Here is a 21,860-nt window from a genome sequence, read left to right as displayed (position 1 = left end):
GTATCAGGCCACCTGAGAAATTCACATGAAAGCGAAAGTTGCGCAATCGTGTCCGACTCTGTGATCCCATGCACTGTAGCCCGCCAGGCTCCTCTGTCCTTGGAATTCTCCAGGCAAGAGTACTGGAGTGGGTTGCCATTTCCTTCTCCATTTTCTTCTTCACATACATGTTTCCTATTTTGTTTTCTATTTGCCTATTTTTATAAAACAACATTTTACTATTTCTACACCTAAACATCTTAATCACCTCTTACCCAATACTGCCAGAAGTGTCTTTTCTTGACATTTCTTGCTGGAATCAAATTCTTAAAGAACAAAAGCCCCTCTGCTTTAGGGACGGGATAAGAGAGTTAAGAAAAATCTTACTTCTACGTAAGAGTTCCTCCTCGAATCTGGTCGGTGGGGCCATTAAATTGTTTCCCTTTTGTAAGAAAATGGGATTGGCGTAAAACGATCCCTTCAAGTTCTGACATTCTTCTATCTATGCGCTGGGGCCAGTTCCAGGAGGACAAGTTAAACGCATAAGAATGAAAAGAAGGATAGCAGCGTTACGGGCTTCAGTGTGGATGAGGATAAGCGGAAAACATAAACCTTGAACTCAGCTTTCTTGCTGAGATTTCTCTCTCAATATTTTTTGTTAGGCGGCGCAGCGGACACCTTTGCTCCGCGGTGATTGGCTCGGAGCGGGGACCTCGTGTTTGTCCAATATGGCGGCGCCCAGTGGCGGTGTGAACTGTGAGGAGTTCGCCGAGTTCCAGGTGATGGGGTTTTCCTCACGTGGCATGAGTACCCTTCCTTTTGTCCCCGGACCCTATTCCCTTCTCTGGCCTGGGAGGGATATGCGGACTATTTGTGTCTGAAGCGGGCAGTTCAGGACTCCTTTTTCGAGCCATTGGAGGTCATGGGGGCGCGAGCTTGGCCTTAGGGAAGGAGACTGCCGCGTTGGGATCATGGTTCTCCCTGGTCCTCCCAGCCCTTGAGTAACTGCACCCAGAAACTCTGGTGGTTCTGCGGTGCCAAAGCCGAGCTCGGCCGGGTGGGTAGGGATTGTAACAACCTTCTAGCCATTCTTTGAACTCAGTTCTTAGCTTCTGTCATTCCCCTCCTACTTTAAGCTGAGCATTTGCAAGAAAGTGAAGGAGAGCTTGTTTACTTGATGAAACAAAAAAAACTTGTTTTACTATTTTGATGGAGCAGAACTTTTGGTGTCTTGCAGGAGCGATTGATTTTAGTACCTGCAATGGTGCTCTGCCTTCCTAACCATTAGAGAAAATACATTTAAGAAAAAGGTTGTATCTTTTATATATAAAAACACCAGAGGTCCAGGGCTAATTATTAACCCACGAATTAAAGAACAAAGGGTCTAGATTTTGACCAAGTTGCTATGAAAATTCTACTGTAGTCATAAATTCTATTGTAGTCATAAATCTGCTGCTGTCTCAATAAACGGTTGAATTTTAAGTCATGAAAAGGGTATTTTAAACTGGAGATACCGAAAAATCTGTTCATGTATCATTGACCTCTGTAGTAAGCTTTGTTCTTGGAGCCGTTTTTAGGGAGTAATATTCTTGAAGGTAATCTCAACAGATTGAATTATTTGACAAACATCATTTAATCAAAGAAGTTTGTGTGGGTTCTTTCCACCATTATATACATCCTTTTCACCACTTCAGCTGCACAGATTAGATCAGCACAACAGCAACAGACTGCAAATGTGATCAGAGTGCCCAAGAGATACAAAAGTTGTAAAAATCTTAAATAAGATAGAAAAAAGACTTGGATTCTAACATATATGAAATGTTTAAGATTAACTGGCACATTTGTGGCCTTGGTCTTGTCATATTAGCCCTGTGATCTAACTTAATGAGCTCAAATAATTGAGCAATGCTAGCCTTCAAGTTTGTGAGAAAGAGCCCTGGTTAGGGAATTAAGTGTTCCAGGTTCTAGTACTGCTCCTGCAATTAACAGCTTTGGGACCTTGAGCAAATCGCCTAACCCCTTCCATAATTAACTTTTGAATCTGTAAAATAAGATAATATTAAAAAACGCTTAAAACTGCTTCCACCTCTGTGTTTATTTGAATCTCTGAAACAAAATTTCTGAGGATATCTTTGAGCTGTTGAAACATCCAACCGTGCTTGAAGCGCACTATTGATTTTCCTTTGGACAGTCAGATTATATATTATAAGTGGGGCAGAAGCTTAACTGTCTTGGACAACCATTTTATTCGCAGAGATGATATAAATAAAAACGTCATAAAATGAATCTCATTAATGAAACCTGGAGAAGTTTTTAGATTGTTTTTCTTTTTCAAACGTGTGATTTATAATGGAGAATTTGTTGTTCAGTTGCTAAGTCGTATCCAACTCTTTACAAATAATGGAGAATACCCTTGGTTAAAAGTCAGAAGATCTGGTTTTCCAGATCTGGCCTTGGCGTATCATTTTACCTCATATTAAAAGAATATAAGAACATTTACCCCTGTTGCTTCAGAGTCACAGAAATGTAAATATATATATATTTTAAAATGTAAAAGTTTAGTATAACATTTAGGTTTTAATGGATTTTATAAAGTTATAAACTGTGAATACTGGCACACTAACAAATTATGAATCAAAGTTTACATTTTTAGAACTATGAAACCATTACATTGTGTATGTAAATACCTTATATATGAAAAGCCCTGCGCTGAATACTGTGGAAGAGAAAAAGAAAATCATGTATTTTTATTATGAAGATGTTCAAACACAGTAGAAAAATTGAAAGACTTTTACAATGAATACTCGTGTACCCAGTATCTGGATTCTACAGTGATTCACTGTTATCTACTAAATCACATATCTATCCCTCAATCTATCCATCGATCCACATTTTTAATTTTTTTGGATGTATTTCAAAGTAAGTTGCTAGTTCATCACTATGACCCATTTGTGGCCACAAAGGGAGAGAGGTCTCTGGTGTCTTTTCCTCTTACAGTGCCATCAGTTCTATGGGATTATTGTCCCACGCTTTATGACCTCATTTAACTTTTTATTGCTTCCCTAAAGGCCCTGTTTCCATGCAGCCGCATTGGGTTTTAGGGCTTCAACATATGAAATTGGGGGCAGGTTGGGGGGAGGGCATAGTTCAATCCATAACAGATATCTGCTAGGTACCAGGCACTTGGAAAACTGAGTAAAATATAAAAAGAGCTCAAGTTAGGGTATAAAACATGTAGAAGATGTTTAGAATATGAGGACAGTGTTACAACAGTTCAGAGAGAACTAAGTCAAAGAAATATAATGGAGCTGGGTCTTTGGTGGATAGAACCAGGGTAATTCTCGACAGAAGAAACAGTATATAGACAGAAAGTTTTATGTGTTGTGGGGGAAATAGAAAATCGCTGGAATTCTGAATTTGCACAGGAGTATATTTGGATTACAGAAAAGATTGGAACCAGGTTATGAAAGGCCTTGAATGCCACTTGTGAGGTTTCAGGAGTCAGTGAGCAGAGTGAGGGAGTTGATCAAAGAGATGCTTTTGGAAGATTCATTACTTCTGCCACAGTCTGTCTTTGTGCCCTATCATTTTTGCAGTTAGCTTTGCTGTAGCTCTTCTTATCTTCAGTCATTCTTTTCTCTGCTTAATTTCTCCTCTTCAACCTAATCTCCATAAGGCTATGGCTTCATACTGTTATTAATATCTTCTAAATTTTAAAATACGAACCATGCATCTAATTTCAGAATTGTATGACTAGGTATAAACTACTGAACATAGCATACAAGTCTTTAAAATCCAATCCCAAAGTGATTCTGCTTAGTTAAATCTCTTACCACTGCCCTTATTCGTACATATTCTCTCTCCCCAACCCCTGCCACTTCCAATATACATTTGAACTTTGCTGTCTAGCCATATAGGCCTGCTTTTCCCTGACCACATGATGTTTTGTCATTTGTGCTTTTTTTCCCACTTGACACCCTGAAATACCTTCTTCCTGACCCTATCTGAGACCCAGTGCATGTATTACCTGAGCAAAATCAACTGAGCATTCCTAGGATATGTAAGTTTTCATATTTCTGATAGGAATATTAACTTACAAGATTAATTTTGAGTTGTTTGGTAATTAAATATAGACTGAATAGGCTATTTTCTAGCATCCATGGCGGTTTCTTTTGCAACATGCCTAGCTGCTCTCTGTTCCCATGCCTGGGAGTGCAGAGGACTGCAGACGATTCTGGCAGTTATAGGCAAGTCTGTATTTCTGGCTTGCAGGAAGCACACTGTGAACATTGTTGTAAAAATGGAGTTTGAGGAACCATGTCTTCTAAAAAGAGCACCATGTGAATGGGATCTACTTCTGGGTACCTTCTGGCAAAGTGAGGAGAAGAAAGGTTAAATTCCAGATCATTCTATGGAGCACATTTTAATTTTACTGTCATGTAATAGACCTTTTACCTCTCCCTATATACTTTGAAAGCTTCCTAAAATAATAAAAGGGATTTACCTAAGATTAACCTTAGGAATAGAGTGTAGTATAATTGTAGGGACAACAGGAAGTTTTCGCTACCCCTCCTTGCTACTAGACATGCTAGTCCTTCAGTACTGAAATTGCCTTCCAAGAGGGTGAAATGAATGAAAGATAATGCATGAAATACAATTCCAAGATAAGTGCCAGAATAATTTTAAAGGGTCAGTCTAAAATTAGAGATTCATGATGTATCAATTTCTTGTTTTGAGGAGGGTGAAAGGAGAAGCTAGAGATACTACGAAGTTTGAAGAGTTATCTTTTTGCTGTGCTTTGACACTTAGAAGCTGATTTAGGGTTCCAGCTCCTATACAGAGAGAGCCACTGAGCTGTGTATATTTCTGTATTATCTCTGTGGACTTGTGTTGCAGTTCATTGTATGATGTCTGCTCAAGGGTGTCTTTATATTTTCTTGGCGAATTTGTGAGAAAGAAGGTACATCGTTGGAGCTAGTATCAGGTAGGCAGTCAGTAATTCATTTTGAATGATACACATGGTTTAATGGCAGGATTTATGTGCCTGCATTAACCTTCATCTGCTCTCAGCCTGTGAGGTCTGCTCAAGCTTTTCTCTAGACCTTGGAGCTGCCTGAAGAGCCCTGGCACTTTTTGTGATAAAGAAATTTGTGCCTAGTGAGGTAGTTTGTAGTTCTTTTCCTTTTCTTTTTGCAATTTTGAAAGAAATTCCTCAAGTCTTACTCCCTTTCCCCTCCTTGAGCTTTTCTAGTATCTTTTTTCCTATCTTAAAAATAGCTTATGATTCTCAGCAATTCCCAAACGAGTACATTATCAGTTTAGAGATTGTCATTATATCATCTCGAATTCAGTACTGTCCAGTAGAATTTTCTGTGATGGTAGAAATTTGTCCTGTACAGTATGGTAGCCACTAGCAATATGTGGCTCTTGAGCACTTCTTGAAATGTAGCTCATGCAACTAAAAAACTAAATTCTAAATTTAATTTTAACTAAAATAACCTCATATGGCTAGTTTCTACTATATTAAAAGCCAAGCACTCGATCCTATATTGATGATTCTTTAGCACACAGAGAGAGGACTGATATATTTGAAAATTCACATTTTAGGTTCCATTTGTAAGACTTAAACTGATTCATTACCTAGTTAATGCTGATAAATTCACATTGTTATAAGGAACTTAATAGTTTATCCAGATTGTTTTATCCAGAGGGAAAGTTGGTTGTATTGCTGATGATTGTACTCAAACCTGAAGTTCAAAGTAAGTCATAATTCTGGGAAATATGAAGATATATAATCTTTCACCTGCATTGCTATACCAATCTCCTAACTAACCTCTTTGTATCTACTCTTATTTCTGTCTGATCCATTTTCCACATGTTAATACTTTAACCTAAGCAGTTATTTCAGAATACAAACCCTATCATATAACTCCACTGTATTTAAACACTTCGTTGGTTCTCTGTTTGCTCTCAGGAAAAAGACTAACATCCAGTAAGGTGACCTATAATGGTGGGCCTCATTTTACACCATACTTTGTCTTACCCTCTATGCTTAAGCCATGTTAACTGTTCAGTCCATTAAACATTCTATTTAAATGACTCCTGTAAAGATGACCTATAATTTCCATCATGTTAAATCTAAGAAGTTAATTTCTGTCCACATCTTTATTTACTTCTAGTAACATTCAACAGGCTTCCCCAGTGGCTTAGATGGTAAAGAACCCACCTGCAGTGCAGGAAACCCGGGTTCCATCCTTGGGTCTGGAAGAGCCCCTGGAGAAGGGAACGGCTACCCAACCCCAGTATTCTTGCCTGGAGAATCCTGTGAACAAAGGAGCCTGGTGGACTACAGTCCATGGGGTTCCAAAGAGTCGGACACAACTGAGTGACTGACATTCAACACAATTGACTGTTCCCGCCTTGAAACTGCCCTTCTTCTAAGTTCTGTGACATCACAGTCTTTTTCCTGTTTATTCTTTTAAATTTTATGTCTGTTATTTTGTTGGTTGGGCTGGGTCTTCGTTGCTGCACGTGAGCTTTCTGCAGTTGTGGCAAGTGGAGGCTGCTCTGTAGTTTCAATGCATGGGCTTCCCATTGCCGTAACTTCTCTTGTTGCGGAGCACAGGCGCTAGGTGTGAGGGCTTCAGTAGTTGCAGCATGCGGGCTCAGTAGCTGTGGCTGGCAGGCTCCAGAGCACGGGCTCAGTAGTTGGTTCAGGAGCTTAGTTTGCTCTGTGGGTCTTCCTGGACCAGGGATCGAATCCCTGTCTCCTGCCTTGGCAGGCAGGTTCCTATCTGCTGTACCACCAGGGAAGTCCTCCTCTGTAGTTTCAGATGCTGGAGCTCCTTCTTGATTGTTAACCCCCTTTATTACCTATAGTCTTCTTCAGGGATCTCTTCCAGTTTCCTGGTGTTAGAGAAATTAATTTGGAGAATTCCCTGGCTGTCCAATATTTAGGACTCCAGGCTGTCACTGCTGAGGGCCCAGGTTCACCAAACTCTTAAACTATCTTTATGTCTTGCCTGGACCACCATAGTAGTCTGCTCAATGTTTCCATTCTCAACTTAGCAGCTGAAGTTGTCTTTTAAAATACTGTTATATCATTCCCTTGCCTGAAACCCTGTTTCCTTTAGAACAGAATCCTTAATTGTTTCTGTGGTTTCCCTTGTCCTTCATTTTCTCATCAACTCTGCTCTCACCTAATACCACTTTTTCACTTACTCGCTTCCAGACCACTTGCCTTCTTTTTGTTCTTCAAACATCCCCAAGTTTGTTCTTGCGTCTTAATTTTTGCCTTGTTCCCCAAAATGTCCTTTTAGTTGGCTTATTTGTGTCATTCAGATCTCAGTTCAAATGGTATGTCCTGGAGAGGTCTGTCTTGCTCTCCCTGTATAACGTATTAGCCCCTCAACCCCACTGTTCATCTCATTACTACAGTTTTCTTTTTTGCATACTTTTCTGCACTGAAAGTGTCTTGTTTATTGGGATACTTGTTTATTGTCTGTCTCTCCCATGAGAATTTTGCTCCAAAGAGCAAGGACCTTTTCTGTTTTACTCATCATTGTAGCCCTGGTGTTTAGAATGATGTCTAACATGTACTAGACATTAGTAAATATTTTTTGAAGGAAGAGTGAGTTAATGAACTCTATGCTCTCTAATTGCTTCGTATGTTTGAAGAAGAAAGATCGCTGAGGACTCTCATCCAAGGAAAGCTTTATCTGAAAGGTATAAACTTTGGCTTCAGGATCAGTTTGATTTAGACAGGAGGAATGATGAGAGTTTAAAGGTTTTTTTGTTTTAATAGGCAAGTTGTGGGAGGTAAAGTTTGCCAGGAAGGTCCCTGTCTACTACTTAACTATTTTTTGCCTCTCTAAATAGTGCTGCCACTGTTTGTTTGGAATTTGCCACTTATTGACATTATATATCCTCTACTGTGTATAAGACATTATTTAATGTGATGCTTGCTTAGTTAGTACGTTGAGATTATCCCCTAAGAATTCCAGATTACGGAGTATCTTGATACCATTGACCAAAATAGAAAGATACAAGAAGAGGTGATAAGATAGCAAGGTTGGTTTTAGACCTGACATTTGCCTGTTTTTATTAGTCTAAATAATGGCCTTCTACAAGCTGTTTTACTTCAAAATTGGATTCTGGAAAAGGACATTACTAATTAAAGAATAATAGGCTGGTCAAAGAAGTTGTGATACCCCCACTGAATGGGATATTTATACATGTATTAAATATGTCTTACATTTTTATAAAAATATTTGCAGATATGTATAGAAAAAACTAAATAATGGTTAACAATGGATAATTCTATTTTCTTTAAATTTTTTTCTAATTTTCTAAAATGATTATGTAATTAATACTTTAATCATAATAAAAGCTTATTTTAACAAATGGATAAAGGGAAGGGAATATAGCCAATATTTTATAATAACTTTACACTTAATAAAATCTATAAAAATACTGAATCAATAAATTGTATGTTTGAAATTAATATAATATTAATAATCAACTATAATTTAAGTAAGTTGTCACAATCATATGGTTGAATAATGTATAAAATTCACACTCGTGCCAATTTTCAAATGAAAAACTGTCATTTTTAGTATGCCCAATAAATAAATAAATGGATGGAAGAGATGAAGAAGTTGATTTCAATCCCGGATTTAAGTTTGGCGAAGAAATAGGTTCATATATTGAAAGAGGTTGTTAGATGTTTTCAGTATTGTATTGAATATATATGTATATATATATACCTAGTATTATACACTTCTATTTTCTTGATGATTTTCAGTGATTGTTTTGTGGGGCTGGGGTGAGGTGGGAGTGTATTAAAAGAGAAAGAGAAGAGTATATACTATAAACATTATAGAGTTTATATTATTTGGAGTCAGGAGGTAGCTGATGCTCAGCCTTCTCTAGTGACAAGTGAGAAGAAGTACCCTAATCAGAATGTGGGGAGAAGGGACTATGCTGGGTTGGGGTACTCATCAGAGTCTTTCTAAGTCCCCTGCCCTTTTGGTATTTGTATTTTGATGATTGTTTTTTGAGAGTTGGATCCTTTTTTAGAGGGGAGAGATCCTTGGGAAATGTGAGCCTGGGTAACTGAGAAAAGGTAAGGCTAATTTCTGCTTGTTGTATGAACAAAAAAACACAAAGAGATTTGATTCCTTTGCTAGCAGCATACGTTTTTTGTTACAAAAATAATATATACTCATAGTGAAAAACTGAAAAAACAAAAAGCCTAAAGGCGGGGTTGGGGGGGCCGCCTAAGAGAGTATAGATTAATTTCTGCATGTTAATCACTGCTGATTGTTTCTTACATATCTTTATAGAAGTTTTCTATCTAGCATCACATTTTAGAGAGAGTGACAAAGAAGGACTAGAACAAGCAATTATGTTGGATTGTTTTGGACAAGTTGAAGTAATCAAGTTCAGTAGAATCCTTTTTGGCTGTATGCTAGAGATAGAAAGAACACACAGTATTTGCTAAGCACCATGTGCCAGCAAATGGGGTTTACAAATGAATAAAAAAATCTTTATGCTTAAGACAATCACGTTTGGGCCAAGGAAACAGAGTTGTGCCAAGTATTAGAGTTACTATTACATAAACTACCTGTCAGTCTTTCCATAAAGATTTTTCTGTGGTTGTACTGTATATAGCATGGTTTCCCCACTCCTAATATACAGTGTTGTAACATATCCAAGAGCTTTAATTATTAATTTCTGCTTAACTGTTCTTATCACTTAACTTTCCATTCAAATTATTATTCTTTTATTTTAAATATTATATAGGAATTACTCAAGGTGATGAGGACGATTGATGACAGAATAGTACATGAATTAAACACTACGGTTCCAACAGCTTCCTTTGCAGGGAAAATTGATGCCAGCCAAACCTGTAAACAACTTTACGAGTCAGTAAGTGTATCTTTTGAGTCTTTTGTGCTTCCTTTATGTCTTTCTTTGCAGGCAAAATAAGAAATCAATTGGCATATAATTAAACTGTGGAAAAAGAATGGAGTCTTCACGTTTTCTTGCCCACACCTGAAGGTGTGTAAAAGTTTTGATCTGGTTTCTACAAACTAAAGAAAATGTGTGATCTTAAGCAATAGTCTGGGAAGATATGGTTCTAAGAAATGGGGAGATATAGTTCTAAGAAATGAAAACAGTCTCCCCTTGTGGGCAGACTCTAACTTAAGGAAGCCTTACACATTAAAGAAAACAGGAGAGAATGAAACAGTCAAGTAAAACAGTGAGATAAAAGTGGGGTCTTTGAATGAATCGGTGTTATAAAAGCTAGACAGCTGATACAAGGAAGAGTTAAAACCCTTCACACTTTCTGTATCTCTTCCCTTGCTCATCAGGAAAGGGAAAAGAAACATTTGGCAGGAGAGAAGGAAAAGCCACAGATAAATTGTCCTACCAAGGGTACAGGTTCAGTCCCTGGTCAGGGAACAAAGATCTGGCAAGCTGTGCAGCCAAAAAAAAAAAAAAAAAAACATGAAAAAATGAAAATTTTAGACCGAAAGAAGTTCTCAAAGCTGTGGTAAAATAAAACTGGGAAGTTCTAGGTATACCCACTGTAGACTCTTTTTGAATCATTCGCCTGCCCTACCCCAAATGTCTTCATTTCAAAATTGCTTTCCCCAAATCAAAGGAAATATGGTTATGATATGATTATCCTTCAGGATTTTTCTCCTCTAACCACAGTTCTGCCATACTGAGTTTCTTAATAAATATTATCTCAATTCCTTTGATAAACACTTTATATATCAGAAATAATTCTCATATGACCAAATCCTCAAGCATATGCTACTGATTAGCCAATAAGCCTGGTTTTGTGTTATTTTTTCCTCTGGTAGGTTTATGTCACACCAACTATTACTCTTAGTTGTCCTCATTTCTTTGACATACATGTGCAGAAGTCCATGCGTGTTCCTCTGGCATACACTTAGGTTTGAATCTTATTGAAGGATGATCTTGAAAATAGTTGACAATACTGAGTAAAAGATGATTTACCCAGTCCTTCCTGTTTACATGGCTGTGGGTTCACAGAGGGTCTAATGTGAAGGAAGAGTAAGCAGGTGAGGGTAGAAGCATAGTCAGCATCCAGAAATGTATCCACAGGGAAGGTGCCAGGTTCAGGAGGGGAACAGTGGAGGAAAGCCCAACTGCGGAAGGAAACTGGTGAGAGACCAAAAGAGAATTACTGAATATTTAATAAAATGTATACAATTTGAATTTGATTTTAAGATGTAGATAGAAAAATGAGAATATTGTGTTAGACTTCTAGTTAATGCTAATGCTGTTTGAGCAATTGCTGGCAGAGTTAGACAGAATATCAAAGTAATTAAATAGCATTTAGCATCTGAGTAATATATTGAGTCATGTTGCCTCTAAATTTTAGAGGTGGAAAGGGGTATTAGCAATTATTTACTCATAATTCACAATTTTACAAAAGAGGGAACTGAAGCCTGTAAAGCTAATTATTTAGCCAGTCTTACACAACCTCAGGGAGAGTTTCTTAACTCTGACGGTTATTCTGTTTGGGGGAGAATAGTTCTATACCCTCAATGCCTCCTTTAATTTTCTGTAATTATACCTGAAGGAGTTAATAAGTAACAGACATAGCATACTAGCTAGTAAATATGGGCCTTGAGGCTGTCCTTGTGAATCCTAAATGTTACAATGAAAAGAATTAGCATATTAGAGGAATTTACTATAAGTGGGATTAATGTCTATTAGGCAATTCCTTTTACATGAGTACAATTTATAAGTAATGTACTTTTAGTATTACTCTCTAAAATATAAAGATTTATTTTTTCCTGGTATCTATTAGACCAGTAGTTCTTAATCACAGGGTTCCAATATAATCATTTAAGAGATCTATTTCAAATAACTTAGGAAGAATGCTTATAGAATGGTTGTCAGTCCTGTATTTTATGTATTTGAGATATATAGTGGTTAGGTTATTTCTATTAGCGCTGTCACTAGCATAGCGTTAAGGTATTCTCCCTTTGGACTGAAAAAGGAATGATAAAACGTGATTACATGGAACAAGCCAGCATTTAGATTTTAGTTGGAGGTGAACCACTGTTAGCACAATTGATGGAGTCAACAATCTCTACTTCATTTACAGTTTTTCCTGGTTGATACTTTAAATCTTGACAAGAGTTCTGTCTGACATGGGTAAATGGAGCATTCTTTTGTTTTTCTTTATTGTAACTAAAGACTTTTCTACATCACTTGCTTCATAACTTTTTGCACTTGTTGACAATGTGAGGCTGGAAAAAAAAATCAAAGGACGAAAAAAGAGAAAGAGCAGCAATAGTAAGTGGCTCAGAAAGTGTGTGTGAGTAAGTATAGGGTAGATGAACACACAGATGCAATCATGGGAGAGAAAGGGGTTCAGAGAGGAGACTGAGATGAGAAGCCCAGCAGGAGGAGTGTGGGAAGAGAAGCAGGGAGGCCTGGAACTGTAGTGAGGAAGACGACAACCCAGCCTCTCACTTCCACCCTCACAGCCCCTGCCTTTGATCTAGCTCATTCAGCACAAACTTCTCTTCCATAGACTCAATTTTTAAAAATTATTTTAGAAAGTGTTACATTTCTGTAGTCTAAAATTAAAAAATACTGAAATGTGACAAATTGGTGTGATATTTTTTTTCCTTTTTCTTTCTTTGTTCTTTTAGTTGATGGAGGCCCACGCTAGTAGGGACAGAGTCATAAAAAACTGTATAGCTCAGACCTCATCAGTAGTAAAACAGCTCCGAGAAGAGAGAGAAAAGAATTTGGATGATTTAACGTTATTAAAGCAACTTAGAAAAGAACAGACAAAGGTAAGTTGAATAAAGTTTACATTTCTAAGGCAAGGTTTCCAAACTTAGCCTTCAAAAGAAAAGCAGTTTTTAATATGAAAAATCCAGAGTAAGATATGCTTATTACTTAAAAGGACCAGGAGGTTAGTACTTCATTCTTAATGAGCTTTATTTTATTGCGCTTTAGTGTTAGTTAGTAAATTAATGTGCATTTTATGATTGTATGTAATGTAGCAGCTTTAGCTAAAAAAAAGCATGTAATCATGTTATTTCCATTCCTTTATATAGTCTACAGCTAAAGATATAAGGATTAATACAGATCAACACCATGTTAAAATATTTGTGGAAATCACATCTGTATCTATATTTTGAGTCTTGAATTGAGAAAAAACATTTTTAAAATATATTTACAGTTTAAAAATATTTATCTCTGGTTTCATCTGTAGGAACCTGCTAAATGTAATACAGATGTTTAGCTTCAGGATGTTACCCTCTTCAGCCATAAAAATGTAGTACAGTACTGTTTAGATATAACCAGGTACACTAGAGCCTCCTTACATTTATTTCTTTGCTATGGAAAAGATGGTATGGGTCTTTGACTCTTTTCAGACTCTCCTTTGTTTCTATTTCATTTCCCATCCCTGCCATTTTCCCTTTTAGGAAAATACCAAGCGTCCACTGAGTGATATGTCAGAGGAAGCCTTATTTTCCTAAAGTCAGCTATAATGTAGATGAGTGTAGACTTCAGAGTAGAGTTAATGAGGCATAGCTATTTCTTTACAGCCCTTAAATGTGGCAGGTCAAGAAAACAGTGGAAATGTATACCATATTTTATTTTCCGGACTGCATTACTATCTTTTGGTGAGGGAATAGCTCAAGGGGTAACTTTTTATTCTGGTACACTTTCAAGCTCTCAGAAAAGTTGCACAAATAGTACAAGGAACTCCCATGTACCCTTTACCTATATTCACCTTTTGTTTACATTTTGCTCCACCTGCTTTACAATTCATTCTCTCCACCCTTGCTACCCTTTCCTCCTTGCCTCCCTTTTTCCCTGTCTTCTTCCCCCTCCCTCCATACACATTTTTTTTCTTAGCATTTTGAGAATATCCTGGGCACATTATACTCTTTTACCCCTACATATGTTGGTTATTCCCTAAGAATAGGGGCTTTCTCATATATGCTGTTGCTGCTGCTTAGTCCTTCAGTCATGTCCCAACTCTGTGACCCTATGGACTGTAGCCTGCCAGGCTCCTCTGTCCATGGAATTCTCCAGGCAAGAGTACTAGAGTGGGTTGCCATGCCCTCCTCCAGGGGGTCTTCCCAATCTATAGATCAAACCTGGGTCTCCTGCGTTGCAGGCAGATGCTTTACCACTGAGCCACCAGAGAAGCCCTTCTCTTAACATGACCGCTGTATAATTACCAAAATCCTGTCTGCATTTTAAGATGGCATAATAGGTGACTTACTGGTCCTTGCATGTTGGGTAACTGAAAATCCAGTGTGACATAGAATCATGTTTTCATACTGAACAAGTTGTGAAGTTTGCTGTCTGTTCAGTGGATGTAGCCAAATTTTGCGAAGGGGACCTTGCTGTCTCTCAGGTCTTGTCTTTGGCTGCACACAGGGGAGTGTGTGCACTCTCTTAGTCATCCTACTGATGTGGTATGTCTCACTGGATACAGGATTCATCCACCATCTTCACTGTTCCCTGTGTTCATGATGACTGCTTCAGCCCTGTGCTTCACACCTGCTCAGTCATTAGTCAGCAGTGGGCTCTTCAGTGAACTTGGGCTGTAAAGGTCATCTTAGGAGGCGTTTTGGAAACCAGCCAGTGAGTTATGAAAGGTAGTTTCCTAGCCTGTGACATTGCATGGGACTATAGTAGAAGGTAACCGTGGGTAGTACTTAAGCAAATAAGGAAGCTTGAGTTTTTTCTTCAAGTTTGCTGTGAAGGTTATGGAATCAGAAAGAGGCAGCTCTTAAAGATGTTCCAGCTCTACCTCATCATTTTCTATATGTGGAAACTGACTCAGAGATACTGACCTCCCCAGAGTCACAAACTAGTAAGTAGTGGGACTGGGCTTGAATCCGTCTCTTCTGACTCTGAATTCAGCCAGTGTTTTTACATTAAGTTGTGACTAATAGTCAAATTCTGATTACTTCAGTGAATAGTTTATTTGCATACGATGCCAGTCTGAAAGTTCCCAGTTCTTTACCCTAACCCTTACCTCAAAAAAGCCTTGCTGGAACAATATATCTGCTGTCACCTGTTCATAGCCTTTGAGAGGAATTTTACCCGTGTAAGTCCCAGAGCCTCAAAAACAGCTATCTCAAAGGTAGCATTTTGTTGGTGCCACTGAAATTGTATTAGAAGCTGGCTGTAATGTCTGCCATGTTCAAGAATAGAAGAAATAGTGATTATAAAGGCAGATTGCTCTGAGGAAATCCATCTACCACTTGGAGGTTTTGTAATCTTGTAAACCAATATGAAACTTCTGAATTTCAGTTTGTAAAATGCAGTTGATACTTAATATCTTTTATTTTGGAGGGTAATGATTAAATTGTATAATGCATGTAAGAGGTAACATATTGACTGATATGAAGTAGCAGATTCTTTCCTCTTTGAATCTCTGGGACTCCATATTCGTTCCATTAATGCTCTCTACAATATCCTCCCAACCAGTGGTTTCCACCTTTTGTTTAACCAGTATTAAGAGAATTGAGGGGATGTACAGTCTTACGTGGCAGTGCATTCTCTTTTTGGACAGCTGTAATTTTTCAGATATTTTCTTATTGTGAAAATCTGTCTCCTTGTGACATGTTATTACTGATCCTTAATCATCCCTCTGGATAAGTCTAAACCCATTTCTATAGGACACCCGTTTAAATATTTGAGAGCAGTTATAAACACTATCTTTGGAGAAGGAAATGGCAACCCACTCCAGTGCTCTTGCCTGGAGAATCCTAGGGACAGGGAGCCTGGTGGGCTGCCGTCTATGGGGTCGCACAGAGTCGGACACGACTGAAGTGACTTAGCAGCAGCAGCAAAACACTGTCTTAGTGGCCTGTTGTAACACTGTTCTTTGAAGTTGTTACTTCTTTGGCAGAAAATCTGGGCTTTGACAGAGCTCTGAAGCATTAATGATTTCTGTGTCTATATAGCTGATTAAAATCTGAAGCTGAAGTTGTTTTCATTTAAGCAGGTGGGCTTCCTCAGGCTTGTTACTATTCCGCAGCACAGCAGACATGCTGTCCTTCCTTGTTCATGGTTTCAATCCTATATTCTGGTGCATACTCTTGACACCAAGTTTTGAATCGAAGAAGGGAGTTTACAAGGAGCATTGAATCAGTACCACATCCAGTCTTATTAGTGTTAGATGCACATTTCTCAAACCTGTCTGAGTTGTACTCCTAATTTATGCTTAGGTGCTTTGGTCTGGGTCCCCACCTCTTTGTCGCCCAAATCTTGTCTAACTCTCTGGCATTTTTCTCCCTAAATCTCCTGGCCTGAGGACATCATCCTGCTGTTAACTTCTTGGCTGCCTCAACCTGTGGTTCATACTTTTTTTCTGCTAATTTTCCTGAATACTTCGAGGTTCTCCTCCTGGAACTAGTTAGCTTCCTTTCCTGTCAAGTCTCTCTGAGCAGAGGCGACTAGGAATATGATGGGTCCTGCCATCTGGACCTGGCAGTGGGATTAGCTACTTTTTTGATGGAGTTATTAGGTTGGCAGTTAAAAAGAAAGAAAGACTTTTTTAGCATTTTAGACCTCAGACCTCTGGCCGTATGATTAAGGTATGGAAAATTCATCCCTTTCTCAATTACTTGAGCCTTTTATATCCCCCTTCTCTGTTTTTCTTCCTTTTTCTTTTTTCTTTTATTCAAATCAGGTTGCCACCTTCTTGACCTTTTTTTGTTTTGTTTCTCTGTGCTATCTTTGCAAATCTATACTGTAGGATCAATAAGTCAAACTGGAATTACTGAGTTAAAGGACATGGGAATTAACATTTTTGCTAAGTCTTACCAAATTGCTCTCTATAGAAGTTACAATAGTTTGTACTCCTACAAAAAAATATACGTGAGTGTATCTTTCCCCATACTCTCACTAATACTAGGTTTTATTGGAATTACCAGATTTCTTCTTTAAAAAAATTTTTTTGTCATGTTATGACTCAATTTGCATTTCTTTTTGCATAAGTAAGAGTGTACATTTAAAAATAGGTTTATTGGTCGTTTGTTTTTTCTTCTGTGAACTACCTTAGCTTTTGAGTTTTCTTTTAAAGCTGTCAGTAATATGCAGCAATGCTTGAGAACTATGGCTTTATAAGATTTAACAATTGATTAAATACAAGAATATCACAGAAGGTTTTGAAATCTAGCCTAAGTATTGACAAAACATCGAGGAACAACAGCTGGTTTTGTTAGGAAAACATTATAGAGTTTGGTTTTAGTTCTTTAAATTTTCATAGCTTCATTTTTGTTTTCCTTTTCTTGCAGTTGAAATGGATGCAGTCAGAGCTGAATGTTGAAGAAGTGGTAAATGACAGGAGCTGGAAGGTATAAAATAATGTTGATTCTTGAAGGGAACTAGGAGGGGAAACAGAACTAGCAAAAGGAAACAAACCAAGGGAGGAGAGGGTAAAGAGTGCCTTGGGCTCTTAAGAATAAAGATCCTTCATTTACAAGCAGTTGAAGGTTCTAACTTTTTAGAGGGGTGGGAGTTGCAGTTAGAACCCAGATAGAGCCATCTTATAAACAAAGTAGCCTTACAGTCTCAAGTGGAATTGCATGGTTGTCATGGTAACAGAATTGGAGGCATTCTATATGATTCCTGATATTAATTGTGGGCTATTTGATATTTAGACTTATTAGTTGTTAACTTAGAACCTTCAGTCAGCTTATTTAAGTTAGCCTTTCTGTGATTAGTTATTTCCATAAATTTTCATATCATTAACTACCCTTCACAATTGCTCGTTTTCTAACATATCTGATCGTGAAACTTTCTTTGTATATAGTTTCATATGGTTTCACCGGTATCTGATAATAGGGCTTTTTATGGCTCCTAGATTCACATGCTCCTTATTACCACCTGCTGCTGCTGCTTAGTTGCTTCAGTCGTGCCCAACTCTGTGTGACCCTATGTGTGACCCACCAGGCTCTTCTGTCCGTGGGATTCTCCAGGCAAGAATACTGGAGTGGGGTGCCATGCCCTCCTCCAGGGGATCTTCCAAACCCAGGGATCGAACCCAGGCCACCTGCATTGCAGGCAGATTCTTTACCACTGATCTACTAGGGAAGCCCTATTACCACCTACATGATTCTAATTAGGAGTTAGATTGGGGGACCAGGATCCTAGGACTTTACATGTAGTTAAAAACCACAAAATTCTGACTTTTTAGTTTTCTGGAAAAGTATGTTTACATTCCTCTCTAAAACTTCAAAGATTTCCAAAGGGCAAAATCTATTGAATCTGAAAGAATGAACTGAAAATTGTTTTATCCTTTGAAATTAACTGATGGAATTGGGCTGAATCCAGACGGAGGTCAACAGAACCAAAAACTAGAGTGTACCAACTTGCAGAGCCCTGAATAAAGTGCAAAATACAAATTGACTTTCTTTGCTTTATCACATTTATTTATCCTATCGTTTTTGCTAAAATTTCGTATTTCTGCCCTTTCCACCTATGTGATAAGATGTTTGCTCCTTGAAAGATTTTGGCAAAATTTGTCCATTTTTATTCTCTAGAGAGATAATATTTACTCTTGCGGTGGGATGGGGATGGGTACAATGAACATCTGGTTTGGAAAACCCAGTGCAGGGATTGATGTATGTAAAATGTAGTAGGAAGAATGAGGCATTTTTGGATTTGGTATTACTTTAAAAGAAAATATGCTCCATCCACTCCACATATAATGAGGCTATTTGTTTTCAAGGGAAGAAATTGTAGCCATGGTGCAATAGGCCAGCAAAAATGGTTAAGAAGTTATTTAGGGAAAGGATTTGGAGAGACTCAGCCAGGTTGTGTATATCATCCCAACCAGTGTGTCAAACCACTAATCTGAAGCCTCTGATCCGAGCATTGGGAACTCCAGGGACATGTCAGAGCTAGGAGCTATAAGACAAAAAGGCCAGAAAGAGTCTATATAATTTCCTCGTGTTCTAATTGTGAGATACATATGCCAAAGAGCATGTAACATGTCGAATGTAAAGAATATTAGTAAAATGAACATGTATCTACTACCCAGTTTAAGAAATTGAGTACCAGTACCCTATGTAGATTTTTCTTTTATTTTTATGCTAGTCCATTTTAGCCAACATGGGTTGGTTTTCTTTGTGGGATTTTTGTTTGTTTTTTTACCTAAAAATGGTTAGTTCCTTACATCAGTAAAGTATGAGGGTAAATTCTGAGAAAAAATTGTTTTACATTTTTATAATTTTTTAAATTGGAATACAAAATTCTTTAGACACATGATTAATTTTTTAAAAATATTAAAAGATATACAATAAAAATTCTACTGTCATGCCCCTCTAATTTTAACCACCTCCTTTCCCTTTCCTCTGAAAGGATGTACATGCTTTCAGATATTTGTAACTTTAAAATTTTGTTTGTATGTGTACACACATATACGTATATTTTCTCCTTTATCAGATAAATGGAAGTGTGTTTTTCTTAATATATCTTGGAGATCTTTCCAAATTAGGATGTAAAGAGATTTCTTATTCTTTTTTTATGTTTGCTTTATATTCCATCAAATGGCTATACCAAAATTTTTATTTAACACAGTCCATATAACAAGTAATCTTCGAATGTTTTTAACATTTATATTAGTTTAGTTTTTAGGAAGCAAGGTAAATAGAACAAAACATTACATAAATTTATACAATTTAGCAAAAGACTGGGCTCCCTTTGTAGATTGGACTTCCCTACCTACATGGTAGAGCATCTGGCACTCATTTAGAAAAGCATGACACACACACAAAAAAGAAAAGCATGACAGATATCTAAATAAAATCTACATTATAAAAGAATTTTTAAACAGTTTTATCTTAAAGTTAATTTAGATATTTTGTCAAACTGTCCAAAATATGTGATATGGAATTAAAATATTTGTGAGTTACTAAATACGCTAATGTGATGATTTTTGTCCTTGAATAATTTAAGTTTTATTAAAATAATGAAAATTATTTTTTTTTGAAAATTATTTTATAAATGAATATCAAGGCAGTCTGTGCTCTTCAGTTCAGTTCAGTCGCTCAGTCATATCTGACTCTTTGCAACCCCATGGACTGCAGCACACCAGGCTTCCCTGTCCATCACCAACTCCCAGAGCTTCCTCAAACTCATGTTCATTGAGTCAGTGACGCCATCCATCCATCTCCTCCTGTCATTCCCTTCTCCTCCCACCTTCAATCTTCCCCAGCATCGAGGTCTTTTCTAGACTAGGCACTGTGCTCTTAGTGCCTATAAGTCAGTTTGAATTGGTGAGGAAACACCTCTGTTTCCTAAACCTGTTGACTTGGGGCAAAGAAGGTTGGAAGTGAAGTGAAAGTCACTCAGTTGTGTCTGACTCTTTGCGACGCCATGAACTATACAGTCCATGGACTTCTCCAGGCCTGAATACTGGAGTGGGTAGCCTTTCCCTTCTCCAGGGGATCTTCCCAACCCAGGGATCGAACCCAGGTCTCCCAGATTACAGGCGGATTCTTTATCAGCTGAGCCACAAGGGAAGCCCAAGAATACTGGAGTGGGTAGCCTATCCCTTCTTCAGCAGATCTTCCCCACCAAGGAGTTGAACCAGGGTCTGCTGCATTGCAAGCAGCTTCTTTACCAACTGAACTATTAGGGAAGCCCCAAAGAAGGTTATAGTCACCCGAAATTTCAGGTCTAATATATACAGGATGACTCAGTGACCTTTGTTTCTGTTCACATGTCTTAGGTGTTTAATGAACGCTGCCGAATTCACTTCAAGCCTCCAAAGAATGAATAAAAAGATACTTTTTTTTTTAAGATGGACCGGGTCATCTCATAAAGAGTCAAGCATGACAGACATCAATGTGGTGGGCTTCCCAAGAAGATTTCTGAGCCAACAGTCCAAGACCTTTTGTTGATTTCAGCCCCACTTAACAAAGACCTCACATATAAATAATTCTGATAATTATGGAGAAATCAACTGCTATTTTATACTGATTCTGTAAAAAAAAAAAGTTTTGTAACTATTAAAATAATTTTCTGACTCAATGTACATAATTATTTGATTGTTTTCCCAGTTGAGATAGTAAGTTCTTGGAAGAGTATTTGAATACAATTTCAGTATGTAATTTGACTTATATTGTATCTTTTTGAATTTTACAAATTTATTGACATCAGCGTAGACCTTTTTGGTCATTGATAGTTTTATCTCTTATTTATCTCTTTAGGTTTATTGCTCGTAAGTTAAAGGGAAGTAATATGGCCTGGATACTGTTCAAGGAAACTCTCTTAGTACCTTATTTTTATATGCAAAAACTATTGTTGGGTGGAAACAAATTCCTGGATAATGTTTCTGTGGACATTGGAAAGGAAAGCAAAGTAAAACAAGTTCAGAAAATGGAAAAGTAGGAGATGGCTTGCATGGTGGACTTCTAGTACAGGGTGATTGTATCCATTTTCTGTTGTTGTTTAACAAATTTAACAGCTTAAAATCACTCCTGTTTGTTATCTTACAGTTTTGTAGGTCAGAAGGCTAGGAAAGCTTGACTGAGTTCCCTGCCTGGGGTCTCACCGGCTGCAGTCAATTTGTGACTGGCTCTTGTCTGGAGTCGCCAGGGGAAGAACCTGCATCCAGGCTCATTCAGTTGGTAGAATTCAGATCCTTTCAGTCCTAAGACTGAAGTTCCTGATACCTTGCTGGTTCTCATCAGCCACTCTGAGCTTCTAAAAGCCATCCACATTTCTTGATGCTATGGCCTTCTCCCTTTTCAAGCTAGCAATGGTGCATCGAACCCTCATTCTTGGAATCTGACTTCCTTTTCCGCTATAAGCCAAACAAACTGCTTTTAAAGGGTGTA

General features: G+C 37.8%; 1 protein-coding gene across 1 annotated transcript; it reads left to right on the top strand.

Annotated features, from left to right (window-relative positions):
* On the top strand, positions 638 to 21,131 carry CCDC58 (coiled-coil domain containing 58). The gene is made up of 5 exons (XM_005675023.2): positions 638 to 758; positions 9,784 to 9,909; positions 12,684 to 12,830; positions 17,310 to 17,369; positions 20,750 to 21,131. Exons 1-5 carry the CDS (start codon positions 708 to 710, stop codon positions 20,798 to 20,800), a joined length of 435 nt encoding a protein of 144 aa, XP_005675080.1. The 5' UTR covers positions 638 to 707; the 3' UTR covers positions 20,801 to 21,131.

Source organism: Capra hircus, chromosome 1, assembly GCF_001704415.2.
Source record: "Capra hircus breed San Clemente chromosome 1, ASM170441v1, whole genome shotgun sequence".
In the NCBI taxonomy this organism is placed as follows: Eukaryota; Metazoa; Chordata; class Mammalia; order Artiodactyla; family Bovidae; genus Capra; species Capra hircus.
Note: the sequence above shows the minus strand (reverse complement) of the source record. Positions and strands in the feature narration are given on the sequence as shown.

Bases quoted from the DNA above. Each gene is read 5' to 3' on its own strand.
- CCDC58 (XM_005675023.2), top strand. From the start codon at position 708: ATGGCGGCGCCCAGTGGCGGTGTGAACTGTGAGGAGTTCGCCGAGTTC. The intron at 12,831-17,309 runs GTAAGTTGAATA...CTTTTCTTGCAG, and splicing joins TTAGAAAAGAACAGACAAAG to TTGAAATGGATGCAGTCAGA. The intron at 17,370-20,749 runs GTATAAAATAAT...CACATGTCTTAG, and splicing joins TAAATGACAGGAGCTGGAAG to GTGTTTAATGAACGCTGCCG.